The sequence below is a fragment of the Scyliorhinus canicula genome, chromosome 11 (assembly GCF_902713615.1).
Source record: "Scyliorhinus canicula chromosome 11, sScyCan1.1, whole genome shotgun sequence".
NCBI lineage: Eukaryota > Metazoa > Chordata > Chondrichthyes > Carcharhiniformes > Scyliorhinidae > Scyliorhinus > Scyliorhinus canicula.
In genome coordinates, this window is record NC_052156.1 from 154,812,094 (window position 1) to 154,832,698 (window position 20,605).

At 47.1% G+C, this 20,605-nt stretch overlaps 1 protein-coding gene across 1 annotated transcript in view; it reads left to right on the forward strand.

Moving 5' to 3' along the window:
- The window catches only part of plxna4 (plexin A4), a 667,620-nt gene that overhangs the window by 18,568 nt on the left and 628,447 nt on the right, over positions 1-20,605 (forward strand). Inside the window, exons 2-3 of the mRNA XM_038812236.1 lie at positions 130-1,431; positions 15,391-15,573. Of these exons, the coding sequence (XP_038668164.1) occupies positions 130-1,431; positions 15,391-15,573 (1,485 nt within the window). The remainder of the gene's footprint in view (positions 1-129; positions 1,432-15,390; positions 15,574-20,605) is intronic.

Below are 20,605 nucleotides of genomic sequence, written 5' to 3' on the forward strand. Positions count from 1 at the left end.
TGAAGCCTACTCGTGACAATAAGCGATTTTCATTTTCATTTTCATTCTCAATCTGCCCTGCTGTCTATCTGGGCCACGGTGACAACCAAGTTGATTCTCACACACGTCTTCTTTTCTCTCTCTTTGCAGGTTGAGGATGCCGAACCTCAGACGTGCGGACATGGACAGATTTTAGTCGGATTAATTTGGGATTTAAAAAGACAAGTTGAAAGGTGGGCAGCGGGGCAGAGCCAGCACCACCCAACACCCAGAATAATGGCAGCAGTGAGATGGAACCGGAGTTGCTTCATCTTTCATTTGCTCCTCATCTCCTCCACCACCTCCTCCTCTGGGCAGGTGGCTATGAACCAGGAGTATAACACGTTCAAGACTGACCATCCCGACTGGGTGTTCAACCACCTGGTGGTGGACCAGAGGACGGGGAGTGTGTACCTGGGGGCGGTGAACAGGATCTACAAGCTATCCAGCGAGCTGCTGCCTCTGGTCACCCACCAGACGGGGCCGGACGAGGACAACCCTGACTGTTACCCCCCCCGCATGGTGCAGCCCTGTAATGAGCCGCTGCGGCTGACCAACAACGTCAACAAGATGCTGCTGATTGACCAGGGGGAGCGGCGCCTGATCGCCTGTGGCAGCCTATACCAAGGGATCTGCAAGCTGCTGCGGCTGGACGACCTATTCAAGCTGGGTGAGCCCTTCCACAAGAAGGAGCACTACCTGTCCCGGGTCAACGACAGCGGCTCCGTCTTTGGGGTGATCGTGTCGGACCAGGGCGCGGACGCCAAGCTCTTTGTGGCCACGGCGGTGGACGGCAAGCCGGAGTACTTCCCCACCATCTCCAGTCGCCTGCTGGCCAGCAACCCCGAGGCCGACGAGATGTTCTCCTTCGTCTTCCAGGATGAGTTCCTCGCCTCGCTCATCAAAATCCCGTCCGACACCTTCACTGTGATCCCAGACTTTGATATTTATTACATCTACGGCTTCAGCAGCTCGGCCTTCGTCTATTTCCTCACCCTGCAGCCCGAGCTGGTCAATGCCGGGCCCGGCTCCACCCGCCAACAGGTTTACACCTCCAAACTGGTCCGCCTCTGCCAGGCTGACACCACCTTCAACTCCTACGTGGAGATGCCAATCGGCTGTGTGAAGGACGGGGTGGAGTACCGCCTGCTGCAGGCTGCCCACCTGGCCAAAGCCAGCCCTGTCCTGGCCACCCACCTGGGCATCGACCCGGACCAGGATGACGTGCTCTTCGCTCTCTTCTCCAAGGGCCAGAAGAAACGCAGCAAAGCCCCCGACGAGTCCGTCCTCTGCATGTTCGTGCTGAGCTCCATCAACGAGCGCATTAAAGACCGGTTGCAGTCCTGTTACCGAGGGGAGGGCTTCCTGGACCTGGCCTGGCTCAAAGTGAAGGACATCCCGTGTGTGCAAGCGGTAAGGCTCAGAGTGACACAAGAGTGTGTACCCCCAGCTCCATCTGACAGGCTGGCCCACATTCCAATATATATTGTGTTTCAGACAGAAAAATGTCACCCTGTACACATGACGTACATGTCACCCTGACACACAACATACATGTCACCCTATCATATTCTTTATTGTCACAAGTAGGCTTACATTAACACTGCAATGAAGTTACTGTGAAAATCCCCTTGTCGCCACACTCTGGCGCCTGTTCAGGTACACTGAGGGTGGATTCAGAATGTCCAATTCGCCAAACAAGCCTGTCTTTTTTGACCTGATGGGGGGGAAACTGGAGCACCCGGAGGAAACCCACGTAGACATGGGGAGAACATGCAGACTCCGCACAGACGGTGACCCAAGCCGGGAATCGAATCTGGACCCTGGCACTGTGAAGCAACAGTGCTAACCACTGTGCCGCCCTGTATGTCACCCTATACACACAACATATATGTCACCATGTGCACACAATATACTTGTTACCATGTACACAGAACATAAATGTCACCCTGTACACACAACATCCATCCATATTCGGTGTGGGGTTGTGCAGATTGGTTATTCAGGGTAGGTGGGGTTGTGCAGATGTGGATATTCAGTGTAGGGGGGGTTAGTAATTGAGCGTTGTGTATTCTGCAGATGCTGAGTGGATATCAGTATTTCAAACTTTACTGTGTATGGATCACCTGTAAATATTCAGATCATTCCAGGGATCCCTATGTATTTGAAGAAATAAAGTACTTCAAAATCTGCAAATGGATAAAGCTCTAGAAATCTAATAAACCTATGTGCACACCTTTGAACCAAGTGTAGATTAGGCTCCAGGAACCCAGGTCTGATGTATACTAATAATAATCAAGAGTTATCTCATTGGGTATGCAGAGTGATGGATAAATATCTGTAATTATAACAGCTGGAATCCTTCCTGGTTTTTAGAATTTGTTTTGCTGATATTGAAAGCAGTGATAAACAGGGAAATAAAATGACAATATAAACTGCACAGTGTTGGAGAGCCTTGCAGTTTCCTGATGTGCAATTTGTTTGCAACTTGTTGTCAACTTCCATTTCATTTTAAACTTGCAGAATGGGTCAAACTTCCTTCCTGACAGCACTGTGGGTGTACTTCCATCCACATGGACTGCAGCAGTTCAAGAAGATGGCTTACCACCGCCTTCTCCAGGGAAATTAGGGCTGGGGAATGGCCAGAGACACACCCCATCCTTTCAAAGAATAAAAACATAAATAAGTCTTTATTCAAAAGTGTGGGGTTGCAAGTGAACACGGTTGATCTTTGTGAAACTATTTGATTCCTTATTCGGGATACAGATTCAGACTGTGCTCAGGTCATTGACAGGTTAGCTTGGGCTGAAGAAGAGGTTAAGGGTTGAGTTTCCCCATCTGGAAGTTGCCACCTAACCTCTTTCCCCACCCCTGCTCAGCCAAGGGTCTCAGCTCATCGGTCATATTGGAGAGATTACATGATATGCAGCGACTCACAAAAAATAGCAGGATGCAAGAGAGGAATAGACAGACAGAGAGAGAGAGAGAGGAAGAAGTGGTTATGGAAAGAGAGATGTTTCAACAGTGACACCTGATTTCCATACCGCATTGCTGAGCGACCCTCATACATGGTGGGTAAATTATACAACTGTGACACCTACAAAAACAAATATTCCCACCATCCCAAGAAAGACGTGGGGTCTCATTGTCACAGTCTGTTGGTGCAGGATCTGTCCCCATGCACTTTGTAGTGGAGAGTTGGGGCCTGGCCTTCTCACGGCGTGCTCACATTTTAGCAAGTTCCCAATGCCAAAGGTTGCCCCGCAAGTGGTGCCAAGAGTGTGGCTTGGCACTAGCCCTCTGGGAAGATGAGGCTAAAGTGTGAGCATTCTCTCAACTCACCCCTCCTTTTCCAAATGACCTACTCGTCAAACCTGACATGTCAGTCACCGCCTTACAGTCATTGCCAGATCAAATCATAACTCCCAACACCATCTGGATAATCGGTTCAATTCTTGCATGGTCTCTCCCTTCCCTCTCCCTGCAGCTACTCCCAACTCTACAACATTCCCTGATCTCTTCGCCCTGGTCCCTTGCACAGGCCCAATTTGAAATGCTCCAGCATTGCAGACCATACTTTCAGCTGGCTAGGCTCTCAGTTGTGCAACAGTCTCTCTAAACCCCTTTGTATGACTACCAGCCTTGCCTTTTAGAATGCTCCTTAAAACCCTCATCTTTGACCTAGGTTTGTAGTCATCTGTCCTCTTCCAGCTTCATGTAGCTTGATGTAATTTTAATGATACTAACACTGCTGTGAAACATTGTGGGATGTTTTATTGTATTAAAGGTACTATATAAATACAAGCTGCTGTCACTATGCGCACGTGCTGAAATCATTTGTTGCCCATCCCTAATTGCCCTTGAGAAGGTGAGCTGCCTTCTTGAACTGCTGCAGGCCATATAATGTTTGTATGCCCACTGTGCTCTGGGGGAGGGAGCTCCAGGATTTTTACCCAGCAACAGTGAAGGAACGGCAATATATTTCCAAATTAGGATGGTGAGTGACTTGGAGGGAACTTCCAGGCGATGTTCCCAGGTATCTGCTGCACTTGGCCTGGGTTTGTAAGGTGCTTTCTAAGGAGCCTTGGTGAGTTTCTGCCGTGCATCTAGTAGATGGTGCACACTGCTGCAACTGTGCATCAGTGGTGGTGGGAGTGAATGTTTGTGGATGGGATATCAATCAAGCGGGGCTGCTTTGTCTTGGATGGGGTTGAGCTTCTTGCGTGTTACTGGAGCTGCACTCATCCAGGCAAGTGGAGAGCATTCCATCACACTCGTCAGTAGTGTTTTGTCGATTGTGGACTGGCTTTGTTGAGTCAGGGGCTGGTTTAGCACACTGGGCTAAATTGCTGTCTTTTAAAGCAGACCAAGGCAGGCCAGCAGCACGGTTCAATTCCCGTACCAGCCTCTCCGAACAGGCGCCGGAATGTGGCGACTAGGGTCTTTTCACAGTAACTTCATTGAAGCCTACTCGTGACAATAAGCGATTTTCATTTTTCAGGAGGTGAGTAACTCACCACAGGATTCCTAGCTTCTGACCTCTTGTAGCCACAGTATTTATATGGCCAGTTCAGTTCAGTTTCTGATCAATGGTAACTGCTAAGGTGTTGATAGTGGGGGATTCAGTGATGGTAATGCCATTGAATGTCAAGGGCGATGGTTTGTTCTCTCTCTTATTGGAGATAGTCATTGCCTGGTACTTGTATGGCATGAATGTTACTTACCAATCCTGGATATTGCCCAGGTCTTGATGCATTTGCACATGGATTGCATCAGTATCTGAGGATTCGGGAGTGGTGCTAACATTGTACAATCATCAGTGAACATCCCCACATCTGACCTTATGTTGGAAGGGAGGTCACTGATGAAGCAGTTGAAGATGGTTGGGCCGAGGACACTACCCTGAGGAACTCCTGCTGCGATGTCCTGGAGCTAAGATGACTGACCATGAACAGTCATATCCATCTTCCTTTGTGTCAGGTATGACTCCAACCAGCAGAGAGTTTTACCCTTGATTCCCATTAACCCCAGTGTTGCTGGGCCTCCTTGATGCCATACTCGATCAAATGCTGCGTTGATGTCAAGGGCAGTCATTCTCACCTCACTTCTGGATTTCAGCTCTTTTGTCCATGTTTGAACCAAGGATGTAATGAGGAACCCAAAATGAGCATCAGTGAATTGTCGATGAACACCGCTGGTGATCCCTTCCATCACTCTATTGATGATAGGGTGGCCGGGTTGGATTTGTCCTTTTTATGTACAGGGTCTACCGAGGCAATTTTCCACATTGCTGGGTAGATGCCGGTGTTGTAGCATACTGGAACAGCTTGGCTAGGGGCACAGCACCTTCTGGAGCACAAGTCTGAAATACTATTGCCGGGATGTTGTCAAGGCCTTTAGCTTTTGCAGTATCCAGTGCCTTCACCTATTTCTTGATGTCACGTGGAGTGAATTAAATTGGCTGCAGATGGAATCTGTGTTGCTGGAGACCTCTGGAGGAGACTGAGATGGATGTACTTCTGGCTAAAGATTGTGAATGCTTCAGCCTTGTCCTTTGCACAGATGTGCTGGGCTGCTCCAGCATTGAGGATGGGGATAATTGTGGAGCCTCCTTCTCCAGTGAGTTGTTTAATTGTCCACCACCATTCATAACTGGATGTGGCAGGACTGCAGAGCTTAGATCTAATCCTTTGCTGGCGGATCACTTAGCTTTGTCTATCACTTGCTGCTTATCCTGTTTGACTTTAAGTAGTCCTGTGTTGTAACTTCACCAGAGTGACACCTCATTTATTGGTATGCTTGCTGCCACCTACACCCTTCATTGAACCAAGGTTGATCCCCAGGCTTGGTAGTAATGGTAGATTGGGGGATATGCTGGGCCATGAGTTACAGATTGTGGTCGAGTACAATTCTGCTGCTGCTGGCGGCCCACATGAATGCCCAGTCTTGAGTTGCTAAATCTGTTCGGAATCTATCCCATTTAACACGGTGGTAGTGCAACACAATACAATGGATGGTATCCTCAATGTGAAGACATCGCCACAACGACTGGTCACACTTACTGATACTGTCATGGACAGATGCATCTGCAGCAAGCAGGTTGGTGAGGATGAGGCCTAGTATGTTCTTCCCTCTTGTCGGTTCCCTCACCACCTGCTGCAGTCCCAGTCTAGCAGCTATGTCCTTTAGGACCCGGCCAGCTCGGTCTGTGATGGTGCCACCACTAGCACAGTAGTTAGCACAGTTGCTTCACAGCTCCAGGGTCCCAGGTTCGATTCCTGGCTTGGGTCACTGTCTGTGCGGAGTCTGCACGTTCTCCCTGTGTGCGCGTGGGTTTCCTCCGGATGCTCTGGTTTCCTCCCACACTCCAAAGATATGTGGGTAGGTGGATTGGCCATGATAAATTGCCACGTGTCCAAAACATGTTAAGTGGGGGTTACGGGGTTAAGGTAGATATGTGAGCTTCAGTAGGGTGCACTTTGTAAGGGTCGGTGCAGACTTGATGGGCCGAATGGCCTCCATCTGCAATGTAAATTCTATGATTCCATGATACCGAACCACTCTTGCTGATGGACAGTTCCCCACCCAGGGTACACTCTCTGCTTCCTCCCAAGTGGTGTTCAACATGGAGGAGTTCTGATTCATTAGCTGATGGTGGACAGTACGTGCCAGGAGATTTCCTTGTACTTGTTTGATCTGAAGACATGAGATTTATGGGGATGGACAATAAATGTTGGCCCAGCCAGCGACACCTACGACCCATGAACGAATTTTAAAAAAGAAAACCCTCTCCAAATCATCCTTTTCAATGGCCTGGTGAGACAATAGTCTGACGCTTCACTCAAAGGGTGGCCCTACCAGTACTTTTACAAAGAGTTACAAATAATTTATGGCAGAACTTTAAAAATAATTTGAAGTACTCAATTCTTTTTTTTCCCAATTAAGGAGCAATTTAGCGTGGTCGATCCACCTAGCCTGCACATCTTTGGGTTGTGGGGGCGAAACCCACGCAAACACGCACAATGGCTTCACAGCTCCAGGGTCCCAGGTTCGATTCCCGGCTTGGTTCACTGTCTGTGCGGAGTCTGCACGTCCTCCCCGTGTGTGCGTGGGTTTCCTCCAGGTGCTCCGGTTTCCTCCCACAGTCCAAAGATGTGCAGGTTAGGTGGATTGGCCATGATAAATTGCCCTTGGTGTCCAAAATTGCCCTTAGTGTTGGGTGGGGTTACTGGGTTATGGGGATAGGGTGGAGGTGTTGACCTTGGGTGGGGTGCTCTTTCCAGGAGTCGGTGCAGACTCGATGGGCCGAATGGCCTCCTTCTGCACTGTAAATTCTATGAACACGGGGAGAATGTGTAAAATCCATACGGACGGTGACCCAGGGCCGGGATCGAACCTGGGCCCTCAGCGCTGTGAGGCAGCAGTGCTAACCACTGCGCCACCGTGCTGCCCCCGTGACAGAGCTTTTGACCCAATTTTGTGTCTTCCACTGTTTGTGCTCCATGGGCATCCTTCCATAAGATATTACGGGACAAGGGTAAAAGGCAGGCATATGGAGTGAGGCCACAGATCAGTCATGATCTCATTAAATGACATGATTGGCTTGAGGGGCTGAATGGCCTGTTTCTGTGCCTATTTCCCTCCACAAGGTATCATTTTAATCATTTATGCCCATATGAACTTATCGAGTTTCCCCTTAAATGCATCATTCGTGGGTTAGTGAATCATTCCTTCACAGCCTTGTTGACGTTTTGCCCTCCCGTCCTCAATTGAAGTTTGAACCCATCACCTTCTGATTCTGTGGTCAGCTGGCTGGGGAAGAGTGTGCAGTAAATTCTTCATTTGCTGGCAAGGCGCTCATGAAGTGAAAATGAAATGAAAATCGCTCATTGTCACGAGTAGGCTTCAATGAAGTTACTGTGAAAAGCCCCTAGTCGCCACATTCCGGCACCTGTATGGGAATCGAACCGTGCTGCTGGCCTGCTTGGTCTGCTTTAAAAGCCAGCGATTTAGCCGAGTGAGCTAAACCAGCCCCTATCATTTAATGCAAATATCATTTGCATTGATATGCGACCTAATGTGGGCAGCCACCAAATAGTATGGCTATCTTTTAATAGCCACTTGGCATTTCCTGATTCATTTTTCTCATTTTAGTGAGGGAATCAGAAAACTTATTAATTTTATCACCGTTGAAACTTGAGTGGGATAAATAGAAAGCTGGTGCAGAGAGTGTTCTTTTTAAAATCTCTGCTTGTGAGGCTGATGCTGACACATTTGTAACTTTAGGGCTTTTGGATTATAATCTCGCTATCAGGCATGGAAATTAAAATGGGATTCTGGGTGTTCTGATGGGTGGTAAATGAACCCAATGGTGTAAAGTTGAGCTAATCGATCAGGAAGTTATGACTGCAATATGTAAAAAATATATGCAAGTTTATTAAAATGTTTTCATTATAAACAAAATAATATAAAACAATTAAACCAAGTGACAATATTACAGAACAAGACAAACACGCAAAGGCATAAATTAACATAACCCCACAGAACTAAACTAAACCCCTTAACAACTGACGGTGACTAGCTCTTTAAAAAAAGAAATGAATAGCTGCCATCTTATGTAGAGCCTTTCCACCGACCCACTAATGGTGCACTTGACCTTCTCCAAATGTATGTAAGACATGAGGTCACCCAACCAAGCTGAGGTAAGGGCGGAGCAGGATTCTTCCACACAAGCAGAACCTGTCTCCGGGCTATTAATGAGGCAAAGGCAAGGAAATGAGCCTTCACCCCCGTCTGGAGCACCGGCAAGTCCAACACCCCAAAAAATGGCCACCAGCGGACATGGCTCCAAATCAACATTGAGTCACTCTGACGAGATGTTGAAGAAAGAGACCCAAAAGCTTACTAACTTGGGACAAGGCCAGAACATATGAGTGTGGTTAGCCGGTCCCCGAGAACAATGGTCACACCTGTCCTCCGCCTCAGAGAAAAGTCTGCCCATCCTCACTTTAGTCAGATCCACCCTGTGCATCACCTTGAAAATGAAATGAAAAGCGCTTATTGTCACAAGTTGGCTTCAAATGAAGTTACTGTGTAAAGCCCCTAGTTCACATTCCGGCGCCTGTTCAGACTAAGTCGGGAAGGTGAGGGCGTGGCGTTGACCCTGTGAAGGGCGTTGCACCATATCACATCAACCAGAGTGGGACACAATTCACCCCACAGCCCCCCCCCCGTTTCACCTTTTACCTTATTCAACGGAGCCTACTCTGCTGATAGGATATGGCCATACGTGCCAAAATAGTCCCCCCACAAGACCCGGCCAAAGACAAAATCCTCTACAACAGGGAGGAGGGTGGTGCCAAGGGGAAAGAGGGAAAAGCCTTTGTGCAAAAAAAAATCGCAAACCTGCAAGTATCTGAAAAGACTGCAACCAGGGAGTTGAAATTTCTCCTTAATTCTGACAAACCTTCCCTCCTCGAACAGGTTCCCAAATCTCTCCAAACCCTTCCCCTTGCATGACCTAAACGTCCAGTCCAAATCCACTGGCAAAAGAAGGTGATTGATGCAGATGGAGGCCAGCAAAGACAAGGAACTAAATTTTAAAATGCTGCTCGAACTGCTTCCACATTGTCAGGGTGGACACCACCACTGGATTCAGGGGAAATCTTACTGGAGAGAATGGCAACAATGCATTGTTACTATTGCATCAATTCTAGAACCCTTACAGAAACTCGCCTCCATTTGCGCCCCCTATGGACCCTGGATCTCTGAATTGGCTGTCCAATATACATTGGGTAAAGCCAAGCCTCCTGATTGCTTTCTCTCTGGAGGAACACCCTATAGATTCTTAGTGTCTTGCTCAACCAAGTAAATGAGGACACTAACTTACTAACTTTGGTGAAGAAGGACTTGGGGAGAAAAGTGGTGAGACACTGAAAAAGAAATAAAAATCTTGGGAGCGCATTTGAATGATTACAATACTTGTCTCTTGAGCCAAGTTAACACACCTGCCTCGTTTTATTTGATTACTTTTGATTCACTCTACTCCTATTTGGTTATTTAATGCTCTAACTACTGTATTTCATAGTCTTTGCAAAAATGTCTATTGTTTGCCACAGAACACCTGTGCTTTTCTCGTTGTCCCTGCCTTGTTTGACTTACCTGCAACCCCCCTCACTCTGACTGACACCCTTGGCATTATGTGGCAATACTCCACCAATTTAAATGTCCTGTCATCACCCTTGGTGTTAAACGTAAAGACAACCTTCTCCTTTGTACCACCCTGTCTGCTGTCTGCCATCATCACTGCAGACAATGCTGTTCATTCTGAGCTGCCTTGTTCTCCTTTCCTGGAACAGTCAGCTAACCCAGCTTGCCATCGTCACATGTTTCATGTTCTCTGCTCATTCGGATCCTGAGTGCTGACTCAATCCTACTGCCTCACCAAAGCCATCTTTGTGCCTAAGCCAGATATTGGACTTGTATGTGGAGTGTCAGTGGACTAGTTTGACTACTGAGATCCGTCTTGTTTTTTCTACGGCAACACCTGTCAACTGGAAGACTAGGGCAGCTGCACACTCCTCCTTGTCATCCTTTCTCCCCATCTTTTAGTTTCTGATTTTACAAACGAGTAACTTTTCTTTTCAAAATCAAGGCCATCCACTGAAGAATCTCTGCTTTCTTCAATCTCCTTGCTAAGCTGTCTACCTCCACTCTTCCCAAACTCCAGCCTGACTCCTCCCCAAGCCTAATATTCCTGACTGTACCCGTCATTTCAACGGATGCCGATGCCCTGATTGTCAAGTCCTGCACAATCTCACATAACTCTGTTTGAGTAAGTGCTTGTTGTATGTCACGGGTGTATTCGTGCCAGGGAAATCCTTTATTTATGCCTTTGTCATCACCTTTCCTGCTCAGTTGAAGGCCTAGTCCCCTTGTGAAGCATTGATTCTTTCTTTTAATAAGAAATGGTATGTAAATTTAAGTTGTTATGACTGATGGCGGCTGCAATGTCTGGATAGGGTGTCCTGCAGTTATCATGAACCAACACTGCTGAGTGTGGGTGTGCGTGTGCGTGTGTTGAATGTTCCACGAAACCACAACCTCTCATGAACCGTAGGGACAAAAGAATAGAAAATTGTTTGAGCAGAAATGAAATTTCACAGTGCACCAACAAACGTCTGCTAAAGCTAATAGATTCAGTGTAAAGGTTCCTTATTTCAGTCATGGCATTGAGCATGGACTCCGATTAAACTTCCACTCTGCCAAAACCCCAATCTTGTAAGTGCTGTAAGAGAATTTTTTTTTTCCTTTTTAAAAAATAAATTTAGAGTACCCAATTCATTTTAACGGGCTCCTCTTCAAATAATCCTTTTCAGTGGGCCGATGAGGCAAACATTTAATTCAAAGGGTGGCCCTTCCAGTTCTTTTACAAAGAATTACAAATAATTTATGGTAGAGCTTTTTTGTTCATTTAAAGTACCCAATTCTTTATTTTTCCAATTAAGGGGCAATTTAGTGTGGCCTGTCCACCTACCCTGCGTCTTTGGGTTGTGGGGGCGAAACCCACGCAAACACGTGGGGAATGTGTAAACTCCACACAGACGGTGACCCGGGGCCGGGGTGGAACCTGGGTGCCCTGAGGCAGCAGTGCTAACCACTGTGCTGCTGTGCTGCCCTATGCTGTAAGAGAAAATGTAAATGATTCTACTTCCTCATACTGGCCATTCTGATGGCCTCAATTGTCCATTGGCTTTGTGTGCACATGGCAGGGTCAAGCTTGCCCATACCAACTTGGATAACGTTCCATTCCAGTTGGACTTAAACTTGGTTATCTGAGATGATTGGTGTATTGACGTGCTGTGCCAGCCTATGTCAGTGAGATCTATCGCTGCTTCTTTCATTGGTTTGAATTACGGAAAGACTAGTTTGTCCTCTTTACACTGTGTTCATTAAAAGATTGACCTTGACAGGTAAAGAAATCTTTGGTAACTATCAGTTGATTTCCTTTTTAAAAAAATCTATTTGTTTTTCTTTATTTCCCAGGATATTTTAGACCTTTAAGAAGTTCTGTAAATGCGAGTTTGTTTTGTTTTGTTTTCACAATTTGTGCGGAAGAGCAATACCACTTCTACTGGTTGCTAACCTTGTTGTGCCCTTCACTGGCATTAGCTCTGGTCCTGTGTGCACACATCGCAGTCTAAATAAAGGCAGTACAGACATAAATGGAAGTGAAAAATCAATCACTGTGGGCAGCAGGTGTTGGACAGTGCCTTTCAATTGGCGGATGAACAACACGTAGTTCGATTAAGATTTAGAATCATACTGGCGTGCCTCTTAACTCTTTGGGAATGAAATAATTCTTCCCGTGCTGTGAAAGCAATCCTGGTTTTGTTCCTGCTCTCTCCAGTTGAACTGCTCCATATTTTGTAGTTGCAGTTGCCAAGTGCTGAATCTTGGAAGGGATACTTGACCATTCCTTGCCCAACACAGATGACACTGACCATGGCAATGTGAAGGTTAAAGACCAATTTTTCTTTCTTTCTTTTTTGGTTAGTTGATGGACATAGAATTTACAGTGCAGAAGGAGGCCATTCAGCCCATCGAGTCTGCACTGTCTCTTGGAAAGAGCATCCTACTTAAGCCCACGCCTCCACCCTATCCCCGTAACCCCACAACTCGACCTAAACTCTTGGACACTAAGGGGCAATTTAGCATGGCCAATCCACCTAACCTGCACATCTTTGGACTGTGGGAGGAAACCGGAGCACCCGGAGGGAACCCACGCAGACACCGGGAGAAAGTACAAACTCCGCACAGTCACCCGAGGCCGGAATTGAACCCGGGTCCCTGGAGCTGTGAGGCAGCAGTGCTAACCACAGTACCACCGTGCCATCCCAAGTTGTCCAGGGAAAAAACAGTTAGTTCAGCATAGGCCTCGATTTTGCGAAACAAAGCTTACATTATTCACTTCCGACTATTGCAGAACACTTTCAAGCCAATTAAGTACTTTTGAAATAGGAACAGAAAATGCTGATCGAACCCAGTTGGTCTGACAGCATCTGTGGAGAGAGAAACCAAGTTAGCTTTTCGAGTCTGTAAGTTCCTTCTACAGAGGCTTGCTCACATGGACGTGAAATGCCAACTCTGTTTCTCTCCCCACAGATGCTGCCAGACCTGCTATGTGTGTCCAGCATGTTTTGTTTTTATTTCCAATTTGCAGCATCCATAAGACATAGGAACAGAATTAGGCTGTTCGGCCCATCGAGTCTGCTCCGCCGTTCAAACTATCATGGCTGATATTTTTCTCATCCCCATTCTCCTGCCTTCTCCCCATAACCCTTGATCCCCTTATTAATCAAGATTATATCTATCCCTGTCCTGAAGCCGCTCAGTGATTTAGTCTCCACAGATTCCCCAACCTCTGGCTGAAGAAATTCCTCCTCATCTCGGTTTTGAAGGATCGTCCCTTCAGTCTGAGGCTATGGCCTCTGGTTCTAGTTTCTCCTACTGAGGCAAACATCCTCTCCACGCTCTCACTATCCAGGCCTCTCAGTACTCTGTAAGATCTGCATAATTTGCTTTCATTAAAGTACTTTCGAAATGTGATCACTGTTGCGTTGTAGGAAACATGGCAGTCAGTTTTCAAGTGGCAAGATTGCACACACAGCAATGTCATCATCAAGTTTTGTGATGTTAGTTGAGGAATTCATCTTGGTTGGAACCCACCTGCCCTCCTTCAGAATATCTTATGCCCACCTGAGGGGACAAATGAGGCATCAGGTAAACAGTACCTCCTCCGATAGTACTCCATCCGTACTGCACTAGTCTGTTGACCGAGATTTGTTTGTGCTCCTGTCTCTGGAGTGTAACTTGACCACTGAACCATTGCTAGTGGAGGGTTAATCTCTAAAATGATGCCAGGTTTCAAATGCGGTCAGATACTCATTTCCCTCCCTCCGGTTATCCAACACGAGAAATGGATACATTTTGTTTTTGAGAGGTCTTCCTGTTGCACAGTGGTGATGTCACACTCCCAAGCGCACTGACACTGATAAACCTATTAGAGTTATTGATTAGTATTGGAAGTTAAAATTGAAGGCCGTTCTCTTAAACACACGCAGCTTCAAATTGCAGCATGAGCCAATGGTCTATTATTAACTTCCAGCTCTGTAGCTTTGGAACCATTACAGCTTTGGCGCCCTTCAAAAGTATGTTTGGAAGGCTGACAGCAGTAACAGTACTGGGGGAATGCTGCACTGTCAGAGGGTCAGTACTGGGGGAATGCTGCACTGCCAGAGGGTTAGTACTGGGGGAATGCTGCACTGCCAGAGGGTCAGTACTGGGGGAATGCTGCACTGCCAGAGGTACTGTCTATCGGATAAAACGTGAAACTGAGCCCTATGGCGAACCTAATGATTCCGTAGCACTATGTTGGAGAAGACCAGGGGAGTTCTTCCTGATGTGCTGGCCCATATCTGTCCCTCACCTCAAGCATCACCTTTTAAAATAATAATCCATTGGCAGCACGGTAACACAGTGGTTAGCACAGTTTCTTCACAGCACCAGAGTCCTAGGTTCGATTCCCAGATTGGGTCACTGCCTCTGCAGAGTCTGCACATCCTCGCCGTGTGTGCGTGGGTTTCCTCCGGGTGCTCCAGTTTCCTCCCACAGTCCAAAGATGTGCAGGTTAGGTCGATTGGCCATGATAAATTTCTCTTAGTGTCTAAAAAGATTAGGTGGGGTGACTGGGTTACGGGAATAGGGTGGAGGCGTGGGCTGAAGCGGAGTGCTCTTTCCAAGGACCGGTGCAGACTTGATGGGCTGAATGGCCTCCTTCTGCACTGTAAATTCTATGATTCTATGAATTGCAACACAAGCTCGATCGATCTGTGACGTAAAGTTGCTTTGGGCTCGGGGCGCTATACCATGGAATGAATGGAGCTGCCGTAGTCTGAATTTCCAGGGGAGCTTGTAAGTGTAGAAGGGTGGGGTGGGGGGAAATATCCAACTCTCAAACCTTAATTTCATTTTGCCGCAGCCAAAGACCATTCTGCCTTCTCCATTCCCGAATGGTAATAGACATGAGGGGTAGAATCGTATCCCCACCCTGAATGCACATCTGCCAATGGTGCAAAAAATAATATCCTACGATATTTATCTTGGTTGAATCCTGTCTGGGGGACTTTATGTTAATGGAGTGAAAATCCCCTGGAAGCAGATTTGTATTCGGGCGCTGGTCTGCATGAGATGGGATCAAATCATCACCCAGTCCCTCCTTTTGGGTGACTAGTGATAAACGCACACTAAAGCCGATGATTATTGCTGAGTAACCTCTCCTTTAACCATTGTCCCTCTTTACCTTTCCTGCAGCCGGTTCCAATCGATGACAGTTTTTGCGGGCTGGACATTAACGCTCCATTAGGTGGCTCCACTCTCATGCAAGGCATCCCCTTGTTCTCCGAGGACCGAGATCGAATGAGTTCAGTTATTTCGTACGTTTACAACAACCACTCCCTGGTGTTTGTGGGAACTAAGAGCGGCAAGCTTAAAAAGGTAGGAGCTGTTATTTATTTTTTTGCCTGGGGTCGGGGGGGGGGGTCGTGGATTTGTCAGGGCGGTGTCTGCTGTCGGGAATGTTGTTGTTGAAGTGCTGGATGCACCATCAGGCTGTGTTCTGTGGCATAGTGGGTCCAGCACCTGTGATTAGAATTAACGTTGACGACAGTGCGGCTGAATTGGTGAAGGGGTTTTACTCACTTTTGAAAAGGACTTAGATCTTGTCGAGGTAAGAGTCAGGTACTGGGTCTGTACGGTTCTGTCGTGATGCTTTTTGTGGGCGGGTGGCGGTTCATGACAGAGGGGTCAAGTGTAAACTTGTCAGTGACACATTTGTTTAAAATTAAGCACCCATTAATCAAATTCTTGGGAAAGTGCCGTTGGAACAAACAACATGAAAGTCATCCCAGCTGAATGGGCAGTGCCTTGGCTGGATTGTTTAGATTGTGCCAGCTTGCTTTGGCCAAAGTTGGCACTAACAGCGGAGTACACAGCGAGATTGGCGGAGCAAGTTCACGCCTGGCTGCTGACCAGTTGCGTTCACCAGCACATCCCAACATGGATTGAAGTCAGGGGCCTAAACCCCAAGGAGGGCTGGCACTCCGAGCACTGGGTTCCCTAGCCTGGCCCCAGTCCATTGGAAATGCTAACTTAGTCTGTGAGAGTGTGTTACGGTGCACCATACACGTGCTGTGAACAGTGATATCTTTATTGATGTAGGTTGGCGAGCAGGTAACCTGGACTCTGAAAACAAATGATTGGTGGTGTCCCAGTTTGAATAACTGTTGATGTAGGGTGTGGAAGAGGCAATTAAGGCTGATGACCCTGTGTATATCTCGAAGAAGTGGAATCTCTACTGTTTGGCATTTTTCATGCTTTCCTCCTGCAGTTCAGTTAATGTATGACCCTGTTCTATTTGCAGATATTTGTACATGTGAAAAGCATCCTTGGGATAAGACTCTGGGTTGCTGGGCGGAAATGGTCATTTTTCGCAATTGAGGCCTCAAAACATGTGAGGCCCCAAAGCACCACTGCAATAAGACAACCTGTGGCTATTAATTAGCATGACCTGTAAGCAGATAGAACTGTGAACAGATCCACTGCTAGTCAGTGCATTATTTTGTTTTGTATTGCATTTTTCTCGTACAATCTTTCATTTTGTTAAATGGAAGAAGAGGGCTCCCCCCCCCCCCCCTCTTTCTGGTCTCATGAGCAGCTTATCTGTAGGTGGCGACCAGGGGCTGTGCAACATCCATAAGCCCCCCCCCCCGCCACACACACACACACACACACACACACACACACACACACGCTTAAAGTTGGCAGGCAGTGGGATTGCTCCTTTATCCCACGATTGGAGGGCGATGCCAACCTGCGCCATGGAAAGCTGCACCCTGTGCAGCTCTGCCTCACAGCGAAGACGCTCCACACCAATCCGGGGCAGTCACCAGGGAGCTCGCCAGTTAATCATTTCACCTTGGGATGTTTCATTCCATTAAAGGCACGGTATAAATAGAAGGTAGTTGGTGCCACTTGGTTTGAACGTGATGATTCAGCAATAACTGGTCACAAAAGAAAATTGCACCACCCCTTTTTGTGAAATAAAAAGAACGCAGATCCAGTGTGAGGGTTTGTTTAACGAGCAAGGTTTCAGAGTAATGTTTTTTTTTTCCAAAAAATAATTTAAATCAAGATTGATTCATTGAAACGGCAGAAATGAATGGTCACAAAAATGGGTTAAATTTGACGTTATTGTAGATTCTCAGAGCAGCATCTGTAATTGGGAGTTAAGCGTCAGAAGGTCGATGCTGCCTCTTCAACCCTATCTCCCCAGATTTGCGAGCCCACTTGCCCTTGAAGCCACTGTTAGTGCAGGAATCTGCTCAATACCAGCATTGGGCTGAGAGACTCGAAGAAAGCAAAATTAATATGCAATTTTAATGTGGAGAATTGGATTAATCTTCAGGAGGCCAGTACCACAGTTGACTTGACTGCAAAGAGGGGATGTTATTCCAAAAGATTTATATGCTCAATAATTGGAACACAATGGCAAATTAATCCCTCCGTTTTATTCCCTCTTTGATTACTGAGTGATATCTCGATTCTGTTTCTAAATCAAGTAACAAATATTTAATTTTGAGCTAATTTTAATGACTCTCGAGTGGCTGGATTAATTGTGTTTTGAGATCTCCGTGACAGCGTCTCTCTCCTTTTTTTTTTGTGTGGTGATTAATGTCTGGAGGTTTCTATTATTTGATTTACATATTAAATAGAGGCTCATAAAACAGGATTGTGAGACCAGAATGTGTGCTCCTCGGAACGGAGATTGGCCTTTCTGGCAGAATTTGGAAGGAGTTTTCTCTCTCTCTTACTTTATCTCTATTTATTGAGACCTTTGGTTAGAGAAATCGTTCTGTACCATAATGGGAAAACTTAACTTCACGAAATGTATGTGGGAGAAAGGCCACCCTGCTCTGCAGAATGCCTCCATCTCTCTGCCCTGGACTCCAAGGATCGTAAGTGTTTTCCTTGCTTCATGTGAGGAAACATAGAATCATGAAATCACAGAATTTGCAGTACAGAAGGAGGCCATTCGGCCCATCGAGTCTGCACCGGCCCTTGGAAAGAGCACTAAGCCCACACCTCCACCCTATCCCCGAAACCTGGTCACCCTACCCAACCTTTTTGGATACTTAAGGGCAATGTAGCATGGCCAATCCACCTAACCTGCACATCGTTGGACTGTGGGAGAAAACCAGAGCACCCGGAGGCAACCCACGCAGACACAGGGAGAACGTGCAGACTCTGCACAGACAGTGACCCAAGCCGGGAATCGAACCTGGGACCCTGGAGCTGTAAAGCAACAGTGCTAACCACTGTACTACCGTGCCGCCCACATATGGACCGCACAGATGTGAGTGGGTTCACATTTGTATTGGATAAAAATTTCAGGGCTGCACCAAGAGCTGTGGAAAGGGAAAAAAATTGGATGGGCCTTTAAAAGAGTTGTCATGGACACAATGGGCTGAATGGCCTCTTTCCGTTTTGCATGCTTCTACAAAAGGCTCACGTACACACAAGCACTCCTCTAGAACTTCCTCCAACCACATTTCCCCCCCCCCCCAAAACTCCCACCCCCCCTCCGCAACATACCTTACCTGGTGCTCCCACTGTAGCACGGTGCATCTTATAAATGTGCTTCCCACATCTCCCTCAACAATTCGCAAACCTCTTCGGGCGCTGCTAATCGGAGCTGGTGATTAGCACGGTTTGTAAATTTAAAGGGATGTTTTGTGGGGGGCAATGAATCCTTCCTGAAAATAATGCAAAGGGAACACCGCTCAGTTTTGCACATTGTGTTTCAGTAAACAAGTCACCCGTGGTAACTGTTTACATGGTACATATCACACGCCTGACAGTGTGTGCTGGTTGATTTCAAAACTAATAAGAATATTTGTACAGGTGCCTGACTTGATAGGTTTGACTCTGCTTTCAACACGTGTAACTGCCCCTGCTTCTGTCCACAGATAAGATGCATGGAACACAGTGGAAATTCAAACATCTTATTTTCAATATTTATCTTAACAAGCCAACTATCAGCTTTGCAGCTAATTTCAAGTGGCCTTTATTTCTGTGCCTCCGCTTCCTTTTCTCTTCTGACAGCTTTTGAGTCTTGATGGGGGATGCAGTCCGGGGCTTGACAAATGCATGACTCTTTCCCCTCCACTCGTGACGTCACTGTTAGCTTGAAAGCAGTTCATGGTGCCACAGTGCAACCGGTAAATTATGTCCGGGTGTTGTCCCGTGGTCGCCTGGTAGCCTATTTACCAGCAATGCCTCTGTTTAGTTTGTGAGACTAGTTAACAGGCTATGATATTCGGGGCCGTGGAGTTGATCTTGATTGTGGATCATGGGGTGTGGGCGTCACTGGCTGGGCTAGCATTTGTTGTCCATCCCCAATCGCCCTTGAATTGAGTGGCCATTTTAGAGGCATTGCTCTGGGTGTTGAGCCACATGCAGGGCCAGCCAGACCAGGTAATGATGACAGAGTTCCTTCACCAAAGGACATTAGTGAACGAGATGGCGTGAGTGTTTTTTGACTTTTCATCGCTCAACGTCCAACTCCAAATTTTTATTGGATTCAAATGTCACCACCTGTGGTGGGATTCGACCATGGATCCCCCAGAACCTTGCCCTGCGTCTCGGGATTGCAACTCCAGTGACAGTGCCACAAGGCCACCACTTCCCCTGCGTTGCCCGCCTCCTTTTCCGGTAGCCGTTACTTAGTGGTTTTGGGGTCTGTCCTGACTGATGTCAACTCATTTTGGGACCTTTTGTGACCGTTCCAAATCAAATCTTGCTTTAAAAAATGCAAGGTACTGCAGATACTGGAAATTCGCAGCAGGTCTGGCAGCATCTGTGGAGAGAGAAACCGAGTTAATGTTCTGAGTTCATATGAATCTTCTTAAGAGACCTGCTTCATGTTGCTCAGCTCCCCTGGCTGGAAAGGCTATATTGCATATGTTGGGTGAGGATGTGGGAGTCAAATAACTTGTTGGCACTGCAATCTTGGCTCATGAATGCACAGCACTGAGGGCTGGAACCTTGCGCCCCCGCCCGCCGCAAGAAAGCCACGGGCGAGAGGTGGACAATTGAGACCTCCGTTGACCTCGGGCGCGATCCTCCGGTCGCCCGGTGGACACGGCCGGTGAATCCCACCCTGAGAGTATTCATCTATGGAAGTCTTCAACAAAGAGAACACAATGGCTCAGTTGGCGGGTCTGGTCCGCTTGGCTTGGAAAATGAATAAAACGATCAATTAACTTTGGGAGGGCGGGAATGAGAAGCCCTGCTGGCGATAGTTGCTTGTTTTTGGGAATGAACAGTTTGTTTTGCCAAGCCAAACCACAACTGCCCTTCCTTTAAAATGCTGGCGTAGTCCTTTGCAGCTGGAAAGAGGAGGAGGAGCAGATTAACTGGCTGATGTTTACTTGGGCACAAGGTAAAACTGGAGCTATTTGGGCTTCTT